This window comes from Perca fluviatilis, chromosome 14 (assembly GCF_010015445.1).
Source record: "Perca fluviatilis chromosome 14, GENO_Pfluv_1.0, whole genome shotgun sequence".
NCBI classification, from domain to species: Eukaryota; Metazoa; Chordata; class Actinopteri; order Perciformes; family Percidae; genus Perca; species Perca fluviatilis.
Genome location: NC_053125.1, coordinates 30,652,461 through 30,674,396, shown reverse-complemented (window position 1 = coordinate 30,674,396; position 21,936 = coordinate 30,652,461). Strand labels below are relative to the sequence as shown.

The 21,936-nt window shown below is 41.3% G+C and overlaps 2 protein-coding genes across 2 annotated transcripts in view; both read left to right on the top strand.

Annotated features, from left to right (window-relative positions):
• LOC120572837 overlaps positions 1 to 21,936 on the top strand; it is a 49,374-nt gene that overhangs the window by 4,286 nt on the left and 23,152 nt on the right. The window lies entirely within an intron of this gene.
• Positions 7,807 to 21,835, top strand: LOC120572880 (nectin-4-like). Its single transcript, XM_039822391.1, has 4 exons — positions 7,807 to 7,842; positions 13,191 to 13,226; positions 19,044 to 19,373; positions 20,734 to 21,835. Exons 1-4 carry the CDS (start codon positions 7,809 to 7,811, stop codon positions 20,982 to 20,984), a joined length of 651 nt encoding a protein of 216 aa, XP_039678325.1. The 5' UTR covers positions 7,807 to 7,808; the 3' UTR covers positions 20,985 to 21,835.

Below are 21,936 nucleotides of genomic sequence, written 5' to 3'. Positions count from 1 at the left end.
CAGTTTAGTGTGTAACTAGGTCATACATAGAACCTCTAAATCCCATTGACACCTCTTTCCTCTGCAAATATCACAATTTGAAACTGCCTCTGAAAACGGGCAAATCTCAACTCCTTTGGCTCTAGTCTCTCTCTTTGTCACGCTCCAACATTTGCATAGGCTACACAACTGATCTGACATCAGGTAGTCTTCTGAATCTAGGTCGTGTAGATCTCAGAAATTGTATACATTGTTCATCTTCATCTTTCCCATTAAATTCACTTCTGAGACTTTTTATGCAAGAAATCAACTATGTAGAGGTCAAATATGGGCTGTTTTACGAAAATTAATGGCTAATTGCAAATTTTGTCCGACTGTGTGGTGGAGTTCAGCGGCCGGTTCTGCCTGGGTTGCTACATCGCCGCACTGCCTGTCCTCCTTCACAGACCCCGGCCTACTGTGAGCTCGATTGAGCTCCGTCACAGCCGGCAGCCCGCGATGCTCAATACCCGCGCAAACTCACCCTTTCTGGGTGACTGGACTACCAAATGCCGCTGCCCTGACAGAGCTCCAGGGCCTGCAGCTCGCTGTTCTCCCTCCGCTCTTCCTGCTACCGGCCGGCCGGTGAGTGATTGAGAGTGTGGTCAGCGAGCTTGTTACGCCTGCAGTCTCTTACTGCAGGTTCCAGTTAATATTATAATGGATATGTGTGTTGAGTTATTTAAACAAAAAATAATATGCCTCTTGTCCATGAGTCTTGTTGATAGAGCTGGAGTCCATCAATGAGAGCTAGCTAGCCTCCTCCTAACAAGATGCATTAAATTGAAATCCAAAATCAGACAAGTGTTAGCTAAGCTTTGTAAGACCTTTGGGAACCTGTAATATACATGCCGTGACTAAATTCAAACTGTAAATATAGTATAGTTATGCCGAAAGTGTAGTTAGCTAGCCAAAATCGTTTCCCATTGTATTGCTAGCTGCTCCTCCTAACAAGAACCCTGACGTTCACAAAAATGCCTTAAATTGAAATCTGACACAACGGTTAGCTTTGTAAGACCTTGAGGTATATGTTATATACAGTACATGCCGTGACAAAATTCACGGCATGTATATCCCTTGTGTGGTCCTTCGGGTCCCAGTGACCCGAAGGACAACACAAGGATTATGTACTTCCCTTTACTTTGTTGAGAATTGCTCTCTAAACCCTGTTTCTTGTAAAGTAAGTAAGTAAAGTTTATTTCTAGAACACATTTAAACACAGTTTAAGCTGACCAAAATGCTGTACAAACAAGAACTAAGGTGCTGTATTAACCCTTGTTTAGAGAGCAATTCTCAACAAAGTAAACGGAATATAATCCTTGTGTTGTCCTTTGGGTCACTGGGACCCGAAGGACAACACAAGGGATATAAGCGGCACCGGGGCAATCCCAGAAGTGAAATGTTGTGGATATAGACTTGGTTAAAAATTGACCCGGTATTTTTGTTGCTTTTGCTTCTTTTAAAACTGTTTATAAAATGTATATTGACTCCTGGACGGGAAATGACCTACCCGTCTCCATGGCAACAGCACCCATCCGAGCTGAGAAGATCTTGGCTGAGGACTCTGTCTGTGGTGGCATCGAGGCAGTCAGCACTGTGCAACACATCTGAGCGGAACTAGTGTTACATCTGGAAGATGATTTAAACATATTTAATACAAAAGTCATTGCTTTGAGTTTAAATTATAATAATTATCTCCTATACTGACAGCCACTGCCACATATGTAATGTACGGAATATTTCCAATAAAGTTTGTTTCCGTAGTTTTGCCTGAAGTTTCTGCTGTTCTGGAGTCAGATTCATATAGTGTTTGTCCAGTCAGATGGAGAGAACTGGTGCTTGTTGGATTGGTTGTGTGTCTCACATAATGAAATCCTCTGCCTGTCTTGAGATCTGTTGTTGTCGAGTGTGTTTCCTCAGAAAACTAGGTCACCACCACAGTATATTTAAGCAATAGCGCTTGACAGGATATGGTATGTTGTGAATGTATCACAGAAAAGAAAAGGGCATTGTTTGGCCTGACGGTGAGTGGAGGAACATTGATTTTTTTAATAACTAATGATTTTACAATAAAATAGGCCTTCCTAGTCAATTAAATGATACATGCCTTCCTGGGCCCAAACATTCAGAGGCGTTGGCGGCTATGGAACGCGGCGTAGCAGCTGTTAAATACAGATCCAAGATCAAATCAAATAACTTCTCTCTGTGCGAGTGTCATGTTGTTTTCTCTGAGCTGTTTCTGATCATGAATTGATGCTGGCTGCTTGCCAAGTTACACTGAATAAAGCTGTCAGGGAGGGTTATTGACAAACACCCGGTCTCATGGAAGTTCGTGTAAATGTGACGTTATTTAAATCTATTGATACATGTACGTGTTCCGCAGGACGCGTTTTTGTCGGTTTTACGTGGCCGGACAACACGAAAATGTAAAGTAAGGTATTTCAATGGGAAGCATATTTTGTGCCCACAGCACGCGAAATTGTAGGGAGTAATATAAAAAGCCGAAAATCCGCCATAGGGAGGTTGGTCGGGGTGGTGTATGGGTCAAACAACACAGGACTTTCACCCGGGCGAAGCGGGATGCGTCCGTTTGCGGGCGCTTTGTTTCCAGCGGATGGCGTCCCTGCTTGTGTAGCGTTTTGTCCCGCGTATTACTGTGGCGCGTCTCCGGCGTTTGAGGCCCTTTCCCGGCGTTTAAGGCACCCTTTCCCCGTGGAGTTTTTCCTAAACACAACCTCCGCCATCCCGTTATTGTTGAAGCGTCCCCAGCGCGGCCGCCTCGAAGCCGTCTGCGGGTGCCTCCCGGCTTATGGAGCGACCATTTAGGCCGCGCCTCCGGCGTTCGAAAATAATGTTACATTTAACCGTAAAAAATAATGCAACAGTTACACGTAAAAATAATGTAACAGTTACGAGTAAAAAACGGAAAAACGTCTCCAGTGAACACGTATCAATAGATTAAGAATAACGTGGACATTTAAACGAACTGCCGTGAGACCGGGTTGTGGCAAATCACTATGGGGTAATAGCATCTCATATATCAAAATGAATACAAAGAACAAGTTATCTTGCTTTGACGTTGCCTTATTTATTTATAAAAACACATGTCATACAAGAGGCAGACTCAATGTGCTTCACATTAAAACATGTCATAGAATAAAACAATAAAAGAGGATTTAAAAGAATGCATGAAAGACATTTGATTCAATTCAATTCAATTCAATTTGATTTATAGTATCAAATCATAACAAGAGTTATCTCGAGACACTTTACAGATAGAGTAGGTCTAGACCACACTCTATAAATTCCAAAACCCCAACAATTACAGTAATTCCCTCAAGAGCAAGCATTAGCAGTGGCAATTGCGACAGTGGCAAGGAAAAACTCCCTTTTAGGATTTTATTATCCCAGTGCATTTACTCCCCTAAGGGCACTTTTACTTGTTAATTAAAATGAGTGCAAGCAATTGATTTATTGGAATGCACCCGATTGTTGTTTATATATATGTATATGTAAAAATTATATACAATTATACAATCATGTATACGCAATCTTTTAAAGATCGATATCAAGTATCTAAATGCTCTAAGACTTTTGACTTGTAGAGTAATAGCCGGGACACACTAGCCAGACGGCCGACCGTCGACAGAAAAGCCAGTCGAGATGATCAGTTCTTGTCCCCGAGCTCCAAAAACTTGAGAATCGTAACACGTCTCCATAGCAGCGAGGCGGCGCTACCCTGTATTGTTGGCCAATAAAATGAAAACTGGCAGCTGATTGGACAAACATGTCACATGGGTTTGTTTTCTCCAGAAATTCAAAGCCAGACACGTGTCGGCTGCCGAGATCTGTTTTACCTGGAAGTAACTATATGCACAAATACGCACACATACACACACACACGCACACACACACACACACACACACACACACACACACACACACACACACACACACACACACACACACACACACACACACACACACACACACACACACACACACAGCCGGGGAGGTGCTGCAACTTACCTCTCCACCATTTTGATGTTAATAGTGGAGAGAATAAAGAATCCTGTTTGAAACCGGTTTTATTGGGTATCTGACACAGAAGCAAGATGATAATTTAAAAGAAGCCTCTTATAGTGGCCAGTCAGCCTGCTGGCTGTTGGACTCTGTTTAACATACAGTTGTAGAAGAAACACTCTACTGAAGTACGAAGTCCTGCATTCAGCTTTCTATTTTAAAACAATATCTAAGTTTAGCACAAAAAGTAAGGAAATTTGTGTTTGGTAGATTATTTCTCTGTGGTAACAATGCTTTTTGGCAATAAATCTTATTCCCTAGAAAGCCTTTAGTTCCCTTACAAATGGTACCCCATTTGTAAGGGAACATACATTTGTGGGATGAGCAGCAGAGTTTGTGGGTTGCCCATTAAACATTTTCCAAATATTCTCTGCCAATGCCAAACAGCTTATGCTGCCATTGACTCGTTTGTTTGGTGGATTGGATGATTGAAGTTTGAAGAAACAAGACATATTGGCAATTGAACAATTTATTAATTTCACAAACAGGAGCCCCAGTAGTGTGTGTAAGAACCATACACAGCCACAACAGCCTGGCACCTCCTCCTCATGCTGGTCCCATTCTTCAACCGTCAGTCCTGACCTCAACACACTGTTCCTGCCAACACAACCACGTAGGCTGACTTTGGACAAATGTTGATTGAAGGAACACAAATTTCCTTACTTTTTGTGCTACGTTTATAATACTACTGGATTCTTATGATTACTGCACTAATGTGTTGATGACTTTAATATTGCAACCAACCCGTTCTCATTCTGAACTCGTAAAATAAGGACGTTTGGACAGTGGCTGTCAGTGGCTGTCAGTGGCTGTCAGTGGCTGTCAGCGTCTGATGCGACGAAAAAGGCGCCCTTCAGCGTGTTTGTGTAATGCACCGGGGAGAGCCGCAGTTAGATAGGATATAGCGAGTAGTATGTAAGGGAGAATTACTGCGTAAGGAGGTTGGTTGGGGTGGCGGATGGATCAAACACAGGACTTTCACGCAGGAGACCTGGGTTCGCGTCACGCTTGTAACGCTTGCTAGAGTCGCTTTTTTGAGTCTTTTTCTTTCCTCCCACGAGTCACAGAACCGTACGCCCACCCATGACCCTTTCCTAAACCCAACCATCCCGTTGTTCCCGCGTGTCACGGAACCGTACAACCTTTTAATAGTCCTGACCAAGCGCGTCAAAAGGGACAGCAATAGTGCCGACCAAGCGCATTTACTTGAAACGCTAAAGGAGACTTTTAGCGTCAATAAGAACGAGAAAGGCTCCTGACCAAACGTCCTTATATTACGACTTTGGTATGAGAACCTGTTGTTGCAGCTGGTAAAGGTGGAGCTCATGACTTAATGATTTTATATACTGCTAGGTAGTTTATAATAATACATCATTATTTATTAGCGGATAACATGATGCTATACTGCCCACAAGGAAAAACTATGTAAAGTTTTGTACCAACTGGAATAACCTTTGCCAAGATACAACCGTTCCTGTTTCGACACCCTCCTACAGGATGTTGGTCCTCCATAACTTGTGCATTGTTTTAGTTATCACAATTCTATTTGACTACTTTTATCATGAGGATCCAACGAGTCTATATGCAAGTTTTTGTGCAGATCAGACTCGCAGCCCAGGAGGAGAGTACAAAGTAGGTTTCCCATTTATCGCGATTAGGCTAATTAATAAAAAACATTGAAACTGCGCCATCTAATCGCCGATTCATTCAAACTTGGGCATGGCTGCTCAACCCCCTATGAGGAAAAACTGTGTCAAGTTTCTTGATCATCTGAATAACTATGGCTAAGATACACTACTTCCTGTTTTGACAGCCATACAGGAAGTTGGTCCCCCCTAAATTTTGCATATTTTCAATTATCAAAACTCTTTTGATAAAGCTTCGTCATGAAGGTCCATAGATATTACTTGCAAAGTTTTGTGAAGATTGGAATCACCGTCTAGGAGGAGTAAGAGAACACATGAAAAATGAAATTAAAGATGGCCACTTTCTGGTTGGGCGGAGCTAATGAAGGTAAATAGGAAATATGTCTGCAATGATTAGAGCAATATATGTAGTAAATCTGGTTAATATCGGATCTACTATGTCCAAGTTAAGGCTTTCCACGCATTAGGGGGCGCTATGGAGCCCGCTTACAGGCATGGGCCAAATCACTGTAGAGTCTGGCACAGCTCCCAGGTGTTTATGTGGGCACCAATTTTTGTGAGTTTTTGTATATATTGAGGCCATTAAAAAAGGGGCCAAGTGCTAAAACCAATTAGGGGGCGCTATAGAGCAACCATACCACTTTTAAGCCTTCATGTGAACTCCAATCAAAGAATTTTTCTATTCTGCACATGGCTGCACAACATCCAGAGTTTTCGCGCATCCTAAAGTCCTAAAACACCTGTTCGTAAAATGAAGACTTTCACACAAAAACCAAGATGGCCAAATTCCTGTCAGGTGGAAAAATTTCAAAAAAATGCTTCATCGACTTCAACATGAGACCTATGTTTTCCAAAAAATTTGGTATATTACCTTCTCATTTTTTTCAGAATTCCGAAGCTTGTTAAGGGGTGCTATGGAGTCCAGTCACTACAGAACTTTGTAGTTTTTGCCAGGTCTGATGTGTGCAAATTTTTGTGATTTTTTTCAGCATGCGAGCAAGTGTGACAGCACACGCACTTGGCTTATCACGACTCTGCGTTTCTCACTGGCAATCTGATATACATGAAGACAATCAAAAAACACAGGAGATATCTTGGAGCCATTTCGCCTCCTCCTCCCTGTACGACTTTCACCCCCCCAGTTACATCTCAACGGTCATGGGAAAACTAAATGTATCAGGAGAGATAGTTTTAGGGTGACCTTGTAGCCCTTATCTGTTCAGACATACAGTGCTCACATTATCTCATTATTCTCACTTAATTAGAATCAGAATCTACATGTGGGAATGAGATAAACTCCCTTTCAGCATTGTGAGAGAAACTTAAACAGAAATAAGACAAAAATATAAAGAATCATGCTTAAATGTAATTTTGCCATTACAATAGCATGGACAATAAAAGAAAAGATACTAAATATAATATCCACATGAATGTACTAAGGGATGTATAAGCATGAGACGCTTGCAGTGACAGGGAAGGGACTGACCTGTGACTCAGTATGTATGGTAAGGTGCTCTATGAGAGTGTGTGTCGTGGTGGTAGTGCAAATAAGTCCAATAGTGCAAGTATAATGTCTAGAGAAAAAGAAGAAGAAGAAGAAGAAAAAGAAGAAGGAAAGGGTCTTATGTGTAACTGTATGCTCCCATCTTAAATGGAACTGCCTATGGTTGCAAAATGAATTTCATTGTGACCCGACAATACGGTCGCATCGTATCTTAGCTAGTTCAGAAAATGTCATGACAAAACATTATTTATTTGAGACACTAGAGAGAATCTAGGTTTTTATAACTCAGAATGTTATATCTCTACATGAGGACAGGACAGAAAGACATCTTTCCCTTCATGTCTGTAACTTCAGAGAAATAACCACAATCACAAATAAACACATGGAAATAATCCTCTTTAAGAATATCTGATCACAAACAACAATGTTCATCTCTATGGATGTAGTTTCCTGTCTACTGCAGAGGAAACCATACATTAACGCACACAGAGGAAATGGTGGTTTTAGCAGCTCTGAGTCTAGCATTCAAAGTGCTTGGTGTCACATCACCAACAGGTATGATGGCACGAACATCTCTGCAATGGCTGATCTGTAAGTACACTCTGTTCTTTTATAATTTTTGACCTTACATTGCTGTGCAGAGGAGAATGTAGGCGAGATAATATCAGCTGGAAAACTTTGGCTATTATATCATCTTACAGTTTATTGATCAGTGTGAGCAAAACAAAAAGAAAGGTCTAAAGCAAGTAAGATGTAACTAATTCATTAAGGGGGAGAGAGGGGGGAATGACATGTCGCAAAGGGGCCGCAGGTCAGAGTCGAACCCAGGCCTTCTGCATCGAGGAGTAAAGCTCCACACATGGGTACCCACTCTACCAACTGAGCTATCCTGGCACCTATTGTTAGATATTTTTAAAGCATTTTTAAAATTGTCCAAGTCGCAGGATTTATACCAACTCAAAGGAGCTGTGTTCTTTGAAAGGGATGAAAGAATGATTATATAGGGTATTTCACACTATTCCTTAAGGTCTCCTAATGGGGTATGTAACATTGGTTGGGCGGAAAATGGCCTGCTTGATATTTTATTGGCCCTTATGCATCCCTATGTTTTGGCCCTATTTGTAACAAGAGCTTTTCTTCCAAATATGGTATGCTCATGAATATTTAGATGAGCTGTGCGCTGACTGGTTAAGCGAATCCCCATACACATACATTAGAGACGCGACCGAATCTCATATTCCAGACACTGCAATGTTTTGTAACCAAATTCACTTCTGAGAATTTTTTAAGCGAGAAATCAACTATATAAATCTCAAATATGGGGCGTTTTATGAAAATTGATGGCTAATTGCAAATGTGGTAAGACGTGTCGGACTTTAGGAGCTCCACACAGTCTGACGAGAAAGCGGCAGCCTGCTGGGCTCCACACCCAGGGCAAAGTCACCCTTTGTGGATTACTGGACTACCGGGGCTCCATGGCTGGCTACCGGCATAACTTTAATATATTTAGGGCCCGAGCGCCGACAGCGGCGAAGGCCTTATTGAAACTGAAGGAATTATTTTTTTTAATTTTTCCCGGCAAATTAATTGTTTTTTTGAGGGGCTCAACATATTCAAAAACTCACCAAATTTGGCGGTCGCATCAAGTCTGGTGAAAATGTACGTATTTTAAGGGTTTCTGGAATCCATCCATCCATCCATCCATCTTCGTCCGCTTATCCGGTATCGGGTCGCGGGGGGAGCAGCTCCAGCAGGGGACCCCAAACTTCCCTTTCCCGAGCAACATTAACCAGCTCCGACTGGGGGATCCCGGAGGGCTTTCCCCAGGCCAGGTTGGAGATATAATCCCTCCACCTAGTCCTGGGTCTTCCCCGAGGCCTCCTCCCAGCTGGCGCGTCCTGGAACACCTCCCTAGGGAGGCCCAGGGGCATCCTCACCAGATGCCCGAACCACCTCAACTGGCTCCTTTCGACGCAAAGGAGCAGCGGCTCTACTCCGAGCTCCTCACGGATGACTGAGCTTCTCACCCTATCTCTAAGGGAGACGCCAGCCACCCTCCTGAGGAAACCCATTTCGGCCGCTTGCACCCTGTGTGTGCAAGCGGGTTTCTGGAATAGGCGCACAAAAATAGTTCGCTAGCGCCCCCTAGAAAGTCAAAAAAATTGAGCCCCTGCAGTGCGTTTAACGTAGACTCACGAGTCTTGGTGAACATATGTAACATGTCAAGATGTACACAAAATGTAATTGGAGCCATACCCTAAACCCAACAGGAAGTCCGCCATTTTGAATTCAATGTTCGAAATTAGTGTGATTTTGGCAATTTCCACATGTCGTACTTTAACGAACTCCTCCTAGAGATTTCCTCCGATAAACTTCAAATTTGGTCTGTACCATCTTAAGATGTTAAAGATGAAAAATATTTAAAAGAAAAACTTTTCGTCCTAGGGAGTGGCCGTGGCGGGGCGGCCATTTTGTGCGTTTCGCCATCAAAAGAGGAAGTGGCTGTAACTTGCATGTACATTGTCCAACTGGCTCAAAACTTTTCAGGATTCAGAGTCCAACCCTGAGGACAAATAAAGGCTGATATTTACTTAAAGTCATAGCGCCCCCTAGTGGCAACAGGAAGTAGGCCTAAAAGTCAAGGTGCTATACTTAAACGAACTCCTCCTAGAGATTTCATCCAGCGGTATTAAAACTTGGTCTGTACCATCCCAACACCTTAACGATGAAAAGTTATTAAAAGAAAAACCTTTCGTCAGACGGTGTGGGCATGGCGTGGCGGCCATTTTGAATGTTTAGCGATGAACAAATATATTGTTGTAACTTGAGTGTACGTAGTCGTATCTGCCCGAAATTTGTCACAACTGACAAGGGTCCAGGCCTGAGGACACCTACAGGCCAAAATTGACTATTGGTCATAGCGCCCTCCGCTGGCAACAGGAAATGCTCCTTATATGACAAACATCATCCGATTTACATTAAACTTAAAATGTGTGGTCTAAATGTGATACTGAGCCGCCCCCTATACTTTAACCACGCCCACTTACTCAGGACACGCCCCCTTTCATAACATTTGAACCGTTTAAGGTAGAGTCTTGTATGAGGTGTCATTGAAGCAGAGAGTTCCTTCTTCATTGATGATTGTTTGGCCCGCCCCTCTGTGCTTAGCCACGCCCCCTTTAATAAATGGTGACCCGTTTATGGTAAAATCTTCTGTGAGGTATCAATGAACTAAGCAGAGACTTCCTTATTCATTGGTCTGGGTGTGACCCGTCCCCTAAGCTTTAGCCACGCCCACTTTTATAACTAATGACCCGTTTGATGTAGACCCTTGAGTGAGGTATCATTGAACTCAGCAGAGACTTCCTTCTTCATTGGTGATGGTTTGGCCCATCCCCTATGTTCAAGCCACGCCCCCTTTCATAAATGCTGACCCATCTAAGGTACCGTCTTATGTGAGGTGTCATTGAACTCAGCAGAGACTTCCTTTTTAATTGGTGATGGTTTGACCCGCCCCCTATGCTTTATCCACGCACCTTGTCTCAGCTAATAAACCGTATGACGTAGAGTCTTGTGTGAGGTATCGTTGAACTCAGCAGGGAGTTCCCTTTTCATTGTTGACGATTTGCAGTGTCTGAGTGCCGCGCAAATGCACGGTCACAATGAGCCGTGTACGCCAGTAACCCCGACGCTCGCAGAGGCGCGAGGGCCCGTCCATCACTGCTTGCAGCTTTAATTACAGTTTGAATTTCGTCACAGCACTTATATCACAGCTATCACAAGGTCTTACAAAGACAGCTGCATGCCATTTGGCTCAGATCCCCCCCCAGTGCTCCTCTCCATAGCTGTCTTACTGTATGTTGTGTTAGGAACCATGAAGAGATTAAACATTTTATAGTTGATAATTCAGGGTTAGTGAAGTGAACCTCTTGAGTGTTTTTTTGGGGGGTAATTCTTTTTACATTGACTCAGACAGGTTGGATAGCAATCAAAGTCTACTTAGACAGTGATACATTTCGAAAAAGTAAAACTTGTGTTTTGCTTAAATATCTGATCCTTCTGCTATTATGAAACACAATTTGAGCTATTTATAGTATTATGTATTTTAATGTGACAAAAAAACTAAATAATAATTTTGACTATGTATTGGTATATATTTTACGGTGGTGTAAGGTGCTGGAAAAAGCTTAAAAATGGACCTTGAAAGTGCTTGAATTTGTCCTTTGAAAAGGTGTACGAACCCTGTTAATGACTTTATATACTGGTGGGTAGTTTATATTAATAGGTCATTATTTATTAGCGGATAATATGATGCTAAACTTCCCACAAGGAAAAACTATGTTAAGTTTTGAACCAATTGGAATAACGTTTGCCAAGATACAACCGTTCCTGTTTCGACACCCTCCTACAGGATGTTGGTCCTCCATAACTTGTGCATTGTTTTAGTTATCAAAATTCTATTTGACTACTTTTGTCATGAGGGTCCACCAAGTCTATATGCAAGTTTTCGTGCAGATCAGACTCACAGCCCAGGAGGCGAGACAAAGTAGGTTTCCCATTTATCGCGATGTGGCTAATTAATAATAAAACATTGAAAAAGTGCCATATAATCGCCGATTGATTCAAACTTTGGCATGGCTGCTCAACCCCCCGATGAGGAACAACTGTGTCAAGTTTCGTGATCATCCAAATAACTGTGGTCAAGATACACAACTTCCTGTTTCAAAGTTGGTCCCCCCTAACTTTCACATATTTTGAATTATCAAAACTCTTTTGATAACTCTTCGTCATGAAGGTACATAGATAGTACCTACAAAGTTTTGTGAAGACTGGAATCACCATCTAGGAGGAGTAAGAGAACACATAAAACAGCACTTATATCACAGCTATCACAAGGTCTTACAAAGCTAACAAAAGCTAACAGTCCAATTTGATTTGAATAAAGGTCTTATAAAGGTAACCGTTGTGTCAGATTTCAATTTAAGACATTTCTGTGAACATCAGGGGTGTTGTTAGGAGGAGCAGCTAGCTAGCTATGTGTCCCATTCAATACAATGGGAAACAATTGTTGCTAGATACACTTTCGGCATAACTATAGTATATTTACAGTTTGAAATTCATCACGGCATGTATATTACAGGTTCCCCAATGTCTTACAAAGCTTAGCTAACACTTCAATTTAGTGCATTTCAGAGGTCTCGTTAGGAGGAGGCTAGCTAGCTCTCATTGATGGACTCAAGCTCACCGCAGGCTCGCGGACAAGAGCCTTTTATTTCTCCAATCGTTTGTCTAAATAACTCAACACATATCCATTATAAGATTAACTAGAACCTGCAGTAAGCTATTGCGGGAGTAACAAGCTCGCTGACCGCGCTCTCAGTCACACACCGGCCATTTAGCAGGAAGAGTGGGGGAGAACAGTGAGCTGCAGGACCTGGAGCTCTGTCAGGGCAGCGGCTTTTGGTAGTCCAGTCACTTAGAAAGGGTGAGTTTGCGCGGGTATTGAGCACTGCGGCTTGCCGGCCATGACCTAGATTCAGAAGACTAACTGATCTCAGGTCAGTTGTGTACCCTATGTAAATGTTGGGACGTGACCATACTCTTAATACATCCATGGGCGTGACAAAGTTACAGGTCCTGGGATGCTGACGTCAACTTCTAGCTTTGTTGAGATTCGCCCGTTTTCAGCGGTAGTTTCAAAATATGAGATTTTCATAGTAAAGGGGTGTCAATGGGATTTTGAGCTTCTATGTATGTCCTATTTACCCACGAACTTTCATTATTCAAATATGACAAGGTAAAATCAGTTTTGCAATCTATCACCCCTTTAAAAAAAAATGTATGGCCATTTAGCATGGACTCCATCTTCTCTGAGCTCACAGTTGTTCTGTCTGTCTGCAGTAAAAGCTCAAACTAACCTGACATTCATTTCTCTTCAGTTCTCACTTCACTGCTGAGGAGCACACCAAACCAAGGTCAGTAAACGTCTTCTATTACATCTGAAACTCCCTGATTCAGTCTGGGAAACCCTTATGGTAGAGTCCGAGCTGAGGACGCATGACATCAGACATTACGTTGATCACATTATATAGGACACAAACACAATCAGCACTTTTCTCAGCTAAATGTGTCAGAGCCGAAGTGAGCCGCAGATCCTCTGTCTACGCTGCTGTGATAACAGACTGTATTGAAATAAAATGGGAAAACCCCACAACTTCTCTCTACAAATACAAGCTAAAGAGTCACAAATTGTTCATCCCTCAGCCAATCCAACAGCTTCATCTCATGTCAGTCCGTGAGGCAAATTGTCAGAGAAAGCAGGGCGATGAATAAAGGTGACACTTAACGGAAACTGGGGGTGACTGATGGGTAGTGTCGTCTTCTAGACAGGTGGACAAAATCAAATTTGAAAGCAAGGTGCCCAGGATGGATGTCCCCAATGTGTAGTTTCTGTGAATCTGCGCGACGTGTTTGATGAAGTTGGTGTCTTCTCCGGAAAATGAATAGCGTAGCTATAGGTTTATAGATAGTCAGGATCACTGAGCGTTTGTGTGCTGTTTAACATGTGTAACAATGTTCAGGGGTTAGGTTTGGCAGTGTGAAAACTGGGTGTGTGTCTCTAATATGTCAATTTCATTCTTGGTATGCATATTACCATTTCTCCTAGTCATAATTTCAATCAGGAGAGACTTTGTTGCAGATATGCAAATATTTATTATAGATGAGCATGATATGAACATGGATAACATGAATACATGAAATCTGCATAGTCTTCGGGGATTAGACTCCATCATAGAAAATATTTAAATGGGCAGAGAAACAGGCATATTTCCCCCCGGTGGAGCCTAGACACTGGTGATGGCAGAGAGGGAACCAGGAGGTCCAACAGAGGACCCGTCCGCCAGAAGGGACTCTGAGAAGACAGCTGATAGCAAGAGAGGGACATTTAAAGCAACATGTCATTCTGTGATTGGATCATGATTTCGTGGCCGATTGGTTTACTGAAGAGTGCACGCCTCTTAACAGCTGAATAGAATTAGGGAGAAATAGTGGTGATTGCAGTCATAGAAGTCTTCCTGAAGGAATTTGCGCTGAGCTTCATTATATTCTCACTAGTCAGAATTGTAATAAAATAGATCCATAATCAAATTCGAACTAGTTGGAATTGTAGGCAATTTAAGATATCTACAAGTTTGGTTGTACTAGTCTAAACTAATGGAAGCCCATTTCCGCAAATGTGATGAACAAAGATCACGTCAGTCATGAGAAACATTCCCAAAAAAATATTGAGAAAGTATCTCAAAATAATAATATAATAATATTTTTTCAGAAAGCTTCTCATAGATTGTAGATATATGTGCGATAGAAAGGTATGGCAATTTAATTCAGACCAATCCCATAGCTCGTATTAAGTAAGACCTCATGAAGTGTAACCTTTTTCTATTTTAAAACACACGTTTTATTGTTCAATAAAAACATTGTCAGTTACGCTGATTACATAGTAGCGTAACGGACCGCTGTTAACCCTCGTATTATTTTGAAAAAAAAATTACATTGACAATGTTGCGGGTCAAAATGACCCATACAGTGTAAATACACTCAAAACAAACGTTTTGTTCCTCATCACAAACATGTTTTTTCCCCAAAACTATTTTGACCGATTATTTAGTGAAAATATTTCCGGTATACACTTGCATATTCCATGCATAACTAGATTTGGCATCCTAGGATGCCCATATTTTGATGCCATACTTGGCAGGCTTGTTGGGCATGTACTGTCAGAAGGGACAGCGCCCTCTGAATGGAACAAGGCGTTCGTCTACAGTGACATGGGGACCAGGATTGTACAAGACAGGTACAATTTTGAACCATTTATCCCATACATCTCTGATCTCAGCTAGTTTGTCTCTTTCATGTCGACCAGCTCTGGTGTTGCGGAACACCCAAGCTTTCGTATGAATTGACTCCAAAGACATTGTTGTTCAAAATATTGGCCTTCCACTCTCTTCATTCCACAGACTGGCAGTTGCTTCTCTCTTTGACTTGTACACTCCAGGTAATATCAGGATTTCAATGTATGCATGCAAGTCAATCTGATCCAGTGGTTTCCATTTCTCTTGAAAAACACACCTTCCCTGCAAGTTGGTCATGTCCACTATTATCCTATCTATTGGTTGGGATATGAAGAGATGAAATGGTGATTGAATATCATCAAGTGTTGGCAGAAAATCTTGTGGGGCTTGGAGTCATTTTGATAACCTGCCTTGGCTTCAGTGTGGTGATGTTGACCATTTTATGATACCATCTTTAGGTGTCCCCTCCCATTGTTTTCAGCTAATGTAGTGACTACACCAGACTGGTCCTCTGAATCCTCTTCATCATAGGAAAATTCACAATCCGGATGGTCAATAACATTGTCCTCGGTCTCTGAAAGATCCTCTGACTCTGAAACCTTTTCCTCTACATCACTATTACCATCGAAATTCTGTGCTAAAACTTCTTCAGTTGCAAATCTTTTGGAGCTCATCTTGTAGTGTGTGTGTCAAAGAGATGACATTACAACAGAGAAGAGGACAAGCGCGATAAAGCTCCTCCTCCTTTACAACACACACACACACACACACACACACACACACACACACACACACACACACACACACACACACCTGGTTCTAAATGGGTGTTGAAAGTCTCTGGGTCAAAATGACCCGCACATCATCTTTGTATACAAACTCTGAACAGACATTCCACTACACATCAGTGTGTCCAGATTTAATGAACAATTTCATGACCCTAAATGAGGACATGTCATAAAATTTCATGAAGAAAAAGATAGGTTAACCAGTATTTTGGTCAACACAAAAACGCAAATGGGTCAAATTGACCCTTAACATAATACGAGGGTTAAGTGAACGTAGCGCAGCAGGAATAAGCCTAAGGGCTGATAAAGCTGTCACAAATGTGGTAACACTTTTTCAAAACTCCACTCAGACTTCGTTCACTGAAATGTTACAGATACATCCATGTAATAGGCCTATAATAGAACGGTGAGCTGACAGCGACAGGCTGGAGGTTGTAGGGACGGATTTGGAATGGGAGAGGGAGGTAGAGGGGGGTGTTAGGCCCAGTGGTGTAGTCTAAAGCATTTTAGTGGGTATACTGTACTATATAAATATATGGACCAGAATGGACATATGGGGTCTGGGTTTTCTCCCCCAGGGAAATTTTAAGTGTCAAAGACTTCATGTCCTGCATTCTGATACACTGTAATGCACTAAGTTACGTTGGAAATACCTTTATATAGCCTATATGCAAAGACAAACACAGATGACAATTCAAAATGTATCAAAAACATAATGGAAAGTATGTTGTTACGTGCCATTGCACATTTGTAAGTGGGTATATAGAAATCCTACGTATCACGCGGACTACATCACTGTTTAGGCCTATATTGTGTGAGGTGTGTAAAATGTTCTAAATCAAAAATGTAGATAGGATAAATAGGTTTGGCCTTATTTAAACATCTGAAATCATTACCGGTATCTGTGTATGAAAAGTAATAAATGAAATGATCTAATGTTTTTTTTTTATTGCTAGTTATTCCAGACTCTGACTTTGAATAAAAATCAGATGCAGACTGTTTTAGTAATGTTTTTGAGAACAACTATCCTACTGGATTTTTATTCTATCACATTGGTGGAAATTGTTTTCCAAAAAAAGGAGCCTAAGATAGGCTATCTTTAAATCCTTAAAAATGTGGCCATTTTAACATTTAATAGCTGGACTGGATAATGTTTTTATTCATTGCAGATATCCATAATTTTATTCTTCCTAGTCTATATATATATATATATATATATATATATATATATATATAATGTTATTTTAAATATCTCCAAAAATAATTTTGACTATTAACAATGCAATTGTAGATCTGTTTTTCAGTTTGGATGATATAAATGTGTCCATTTTCTTGTTGTTGTCTTATGAAGTATGTAGTAGTAGAAGTATTTATTAGTAGGATAACTCTTTGAGATGAATTATCTCATTTCGAGGGGTCCTTTAATCAATTAAACGGTAAACAGCTCCACACAACTCTCAGAACTTCAGAAGAGTGTGGCGTCTGGTGACTTTCCCACGCAGAAAGTGGAGTAAAGATAATTAATAAACTCTTCTGAAGAGTCATCATGTGTTTTAATCTTACGTATCTCCTTGGCTAAGAGCAACTGTGTGTGTGTGTGGGGGGGGGGCTGATCACAGAAGGCTTGTATCAAGTGGACGTGCCGACAGTTGTGTTGTCATTACTTAGACTTCCTCATGGGGGAGACAGAAACTACGCACTATAGCTTTAACTCGCTAGTGTGTTGAACTGAGAAAAATTACTTTAAAGTGTTTTAGTTGTCCAGCCAATTGAAGTACAGGTAGGACACTGGAAATCTGGCAATTGACTTAGATGTTTTAGTAATTACATTTATAATCTTGAGCTCCAACTTGACTTTTTGACTGACCTCTATTTTGTTACTGAACTCTGTCTTTGTATTGTCTGCAAAATGTCACGCCAAGTCAAAAGGCAGTAACTTCTAGATTATCAGTATTTGGTTGCTGATCACCATGTACAAAATAATTATAGTAACACCTGTTTAAAATCTAGTGATCATGGCATATATTTTTGATGGTATGAAATGACTTCTTGCCATCTACTTATTGCTATCCTGTACCCTAACTCAATTTGAGCATTCCAAAACAAAGTCAGAGCAGTAACTGGTGTTACATTCTTCCATCTTTGTTTCTCCTGGGCTTCTGGAAGTTCCTGTTAAGACAACCCTTTATTTTCTCGAAAAAACCTCGAAATTGACTCAAGAAACTTATCCGCATGATAGAGAATGTCTTGATTGTCCCAAAAATATCATTAACTCCTTTTCGACCAAAAACAAAGTTACTGCCTTTTGCCTTTACAGGTCAGAATTGTGTGCTGGAAGCTGGGTCTTTTTCTGGATTTTTATAATTTTCTGTCTTGGTTAGAAATGTGCATACAATAAAGTTGCTGTTGTAGCCTTTCTTTGGTTAGATATTGGAGCACCAGATCATTTCAAAACTGTAGGCATTTGACTTCAGTGTCCAATTCGTTGTATATGTTGAAGAGGTTTGGACTCAAGCTGCATCTCTGTCTAACACTGGCTTTGGGAAGAGAAGTCTGGGTGTTTTTTTTTAACCAATCTTTATAGCACACTCATCATGTTATGAAGACATATGATATCTCTCAGAACTCATAAGCTTTCTGCATTTGATCTAATGCAGAGATCATGATGTCTGAGTTTGGCGTCTTTTAGAGCCAGCGGACTCAAATGTACAAACTGTACACTACAAACATATTCAGTAGTTCAGAGAGAGCCAAAACAACCGTACGAAATAAAATGGTGTTCCTGCTAAGAGTTGTCATTACTGATATAGGTTACCATGGCAACAAAAACCTGCAACGGGATGCATAAAGTAAGCGCTACTGTTACTTCATTGCTTTGTTCAGTTGCATTTGGTTTGCACAGTTTTAACTATAAATGTTTTCCTCAGTTCAGAATCTGTTTCAGAGATTAACTATTGACTGTAAGTGATGCACCTCTCAGGTAAACTCAGGATTTAGACAACGGGAACTCTGTGTGAGTTCAGATCAAATGCAGAAAGCAGATCAAATGACTTTCATGAGTTTACATCCAAACTAATAATGAAATAGTCACATGTGGAGCTGTTTGAAGTTTAACTATATTCCTGACGTCCTGCTTTTCTCTCCGTTTCAGACCCAGAAGAACTAACAGCGAAGGCTGGAGAGGATGTCACTCTTCAGTGTCGGGATCATAGAGGTGGTGACATTGGAAAGTTAGTGTGGAGCAGAACTGACCTGGGGTCAGACGGTTACGTCTTCTTCTTCAGAGAAAACCGCCTCTACGAGTACTTGCAGCATCACGCATATTGTGGTCGAGTGACCCTTAGAGATCCGGAGATGAAGGACGGAGACGTTTCTGTTGTTCTGAAGAACGTCAGCGTCAACGACAACGGAACATACCAGTGTCGAGTTGCAAACGGTGAAGGAGACAAGCTTATCAACACCACCAAGCTGACCGTCTCAGGTGAGTTTGTAGACTGGAGTCTCTGAGTTTATGTGAAATTTGTGTTTTCTGAAGAGAACAGCTGCTGGGAGTCAGCAGATAATGTCTGATCTGGGGTCCGTTCTAGGAAGGAGGTTTAACAAACTCTGAGTCTAACCCTGATCTCTGAGTTGATTTACCCTGAGATGGAAACTCTGAGTTTTTGGTTCCAGAACAGCTGATTTGAGTTGGTTCAATCAACTCGGAGTAGGTTCACTCAGGGTTAAGCACGTGCACCACCACTATAAAAAGGCAGCATGAATGGAGCCATTATTCTACGATTCACCATGGTAACAACCACAAACAAATGAATGTAGTAAGTAAAGGTTGTATTTAACTTTAAAATCTAAAAGAGGGAATGTCATGTGTTTCTAAGTGCGGTTTTAAAAAAGGATGGAAGAAAGAGAATGAGAGGGAAGAGATAGAGAGGGGGAGAGAGAGAGAGAGAGAGTGAGAGTATGTCTTTGTGTGTGTGTGTGTGTGTGTGTGTGTGTGTGTGTGTGTTTGTGTGTGTGTGTGTGCATCCCTCTCTCTGAGTCCTTTGATCCGTCTGTAAATACTCAATTTTTGAAATGAGACTTAACTTATTTGACTTCATCTCCTGATTTCTATCTTTTGTTACTGTTCAGCATGCATATATCAACTTCAGCGTGTGTGTGTGTGTGTGTGTGTGTGTGTGTGTGTGTGTGTGTGTGTGTGTGTGTGTGGTGTACCTCCTATTCAAATGTAGAACCTGACACAGTAGTTTGACTGCTGACTCTGTATAAAAAAGTGCTTTGACAGAGGAAACAAAAGCACATACAAAACCCAAATATACACAACAAATCAATGCACGTACCTTTAACTCAACATTGTAATAGTGAAACCAAGTTGGGACAGATCTACAGGACAGAATAACATCACAATTCGATGAACAAAATAAAAATAACGACGATAAAAAGATAAAAAAGGTTTCAGGTTACAGACAGACTAAATCACTAACCAAACCGAAGCACAGATCCTCATCCTTCCTTTGAGAAAAAAAGAAGTAAAATCCTACCTACTATTGACTTTTGACTTCCCCCCACTGGGACCAGAGCTCACACAGCGTCTTACACCTGTTTCCCCCCGATCTCCTCCCTACGAGGATCTTCAGGCTCTTATTCAGCATCAATCAATGTTCTAAATACATGGAATACATAAGAGTTACAGTGCTTAACTTTTCATAGCTATATGTACGAACGCTTCATGAGAACAGGCTGTGTAGCTGCAGTTTCAAACAGCAATCAGGAATACTCAAGAGAGGAAGAAGGCTCCTCCACTATCTAGACATTTCCTGACTTTTGTGTTTTTTCAACTTTAGGTTCAAACAGTGAAAACAAAATGAATGATGTCCCTGAGGATGGAAACTCCTCTCCTGTAGGCCGTGGACTGGCAGCAGGTGTTACAGTTGTAATGCTTCTTGTAGCTGTTTTTGCAGTGGTTGGTTTCCTGATGTATAAAAGACATAAGAACAAGAGATCAGGACCACCTGCTGCTGCTGATGACGCCTGCGCAGAGAGAGACGGAATACATTCCTCTGAATGGTGTGTGAGGTCATGTGTAAATCTGTAGTAGTTTATCCCTTCAAAAACCCCATGTACTTTTTCCACTTACTGTAAAGACACCAATAATGTCTCCCCTATCATGGTGGAGGGGTCTGTGTATCTGAGTCTGGGATCTCTATTATCTGGAGCTCTGAGTCCTGTAGGGCAGGGGTGTCAAACTCAAGTTCACTCAGGGCCAGTGGTGGAATGTAACAAAGTACAAATACTTCGTCACTGTACTTAACGTAACCTTCACGTATCTGTACTTTACTTAAGTACAATCAATAGTGCATACTTTTGACTTTTACTTCGTTACATTTTGCAGGAATTATCTATACTTCCTACTCCACTACATTTCTACAATGTTCCGTTACATTTTCTGATCAGTTTTATCCCCTGCCAAAACGTCTTCCTGACCGTCTCACCAGTCTGCAGGGAAGCCTTCAGCAGCGGCTCCTGCACCGGCGGCAGTCTGTCCAGCTCCCGGTGCCGCTCGCGATATTACGAATCCCACTATGGCCACGCTCCCGATACTCTGCTTGGTCATAAGTGAAGCATCCGTTCACATAGGGTTAATATACAACACGTATATATTTATCTTAAAAACACTGCCGGTCCTCCTCAGCTCTGAAGCCACGTACTTGTTGTCCAAGCCCGTGTGTTCTCGCTAAATAAATGTGTGTAGCATTCGCTGTCCCGTGGGAAATAATGCAAAGTCGAGCTTCATGCTGATCACCCTGATACATAACCAGAATTGTAAGTCAGAATGTAAACTGGGCCACAGATGGTAAGCCCAATTACATCAACCTAAAACTAACTTAATTGAAATGCTACAGCCCGTACTGTTTTTTTTTTTACATATAGACATTACGATAAATCGTTATGCAAGTACTTTTACTTTTAATACTTAGTACTTTACTTAAGTACATTTAAAATCAGGTACTTTTTACTTTTACTTAAGTAGGTTTGTCATAGTGGTA

What these genes read in the sequence shown, in the direction of transcription:
- LOC120572880 (XM_039822391.1), top strand. Translation starts at nt 7,809, where the DNA reads ATGATGGCACGAACATCTCTGCAATGGCTGATCT. An exon ending in ATCTCTGCAATGGCTGATCT is followed by an intron (nt 7,843 to 13,190) that starts GTAAGTACACTC and finishes ATTTCTCTTCAG; the next exon opens with TTCTCACTTCACTGCTGAGG. An exon ending in CACCAAGCTGACCGTCTCAG is followed by an intron (nt 19,374 to 20,733) that starts GTGAGTTTGTAG and finishes TTTCAACTTTAG; the next exon opens with GTTCAAACAGTGAAAACAAA.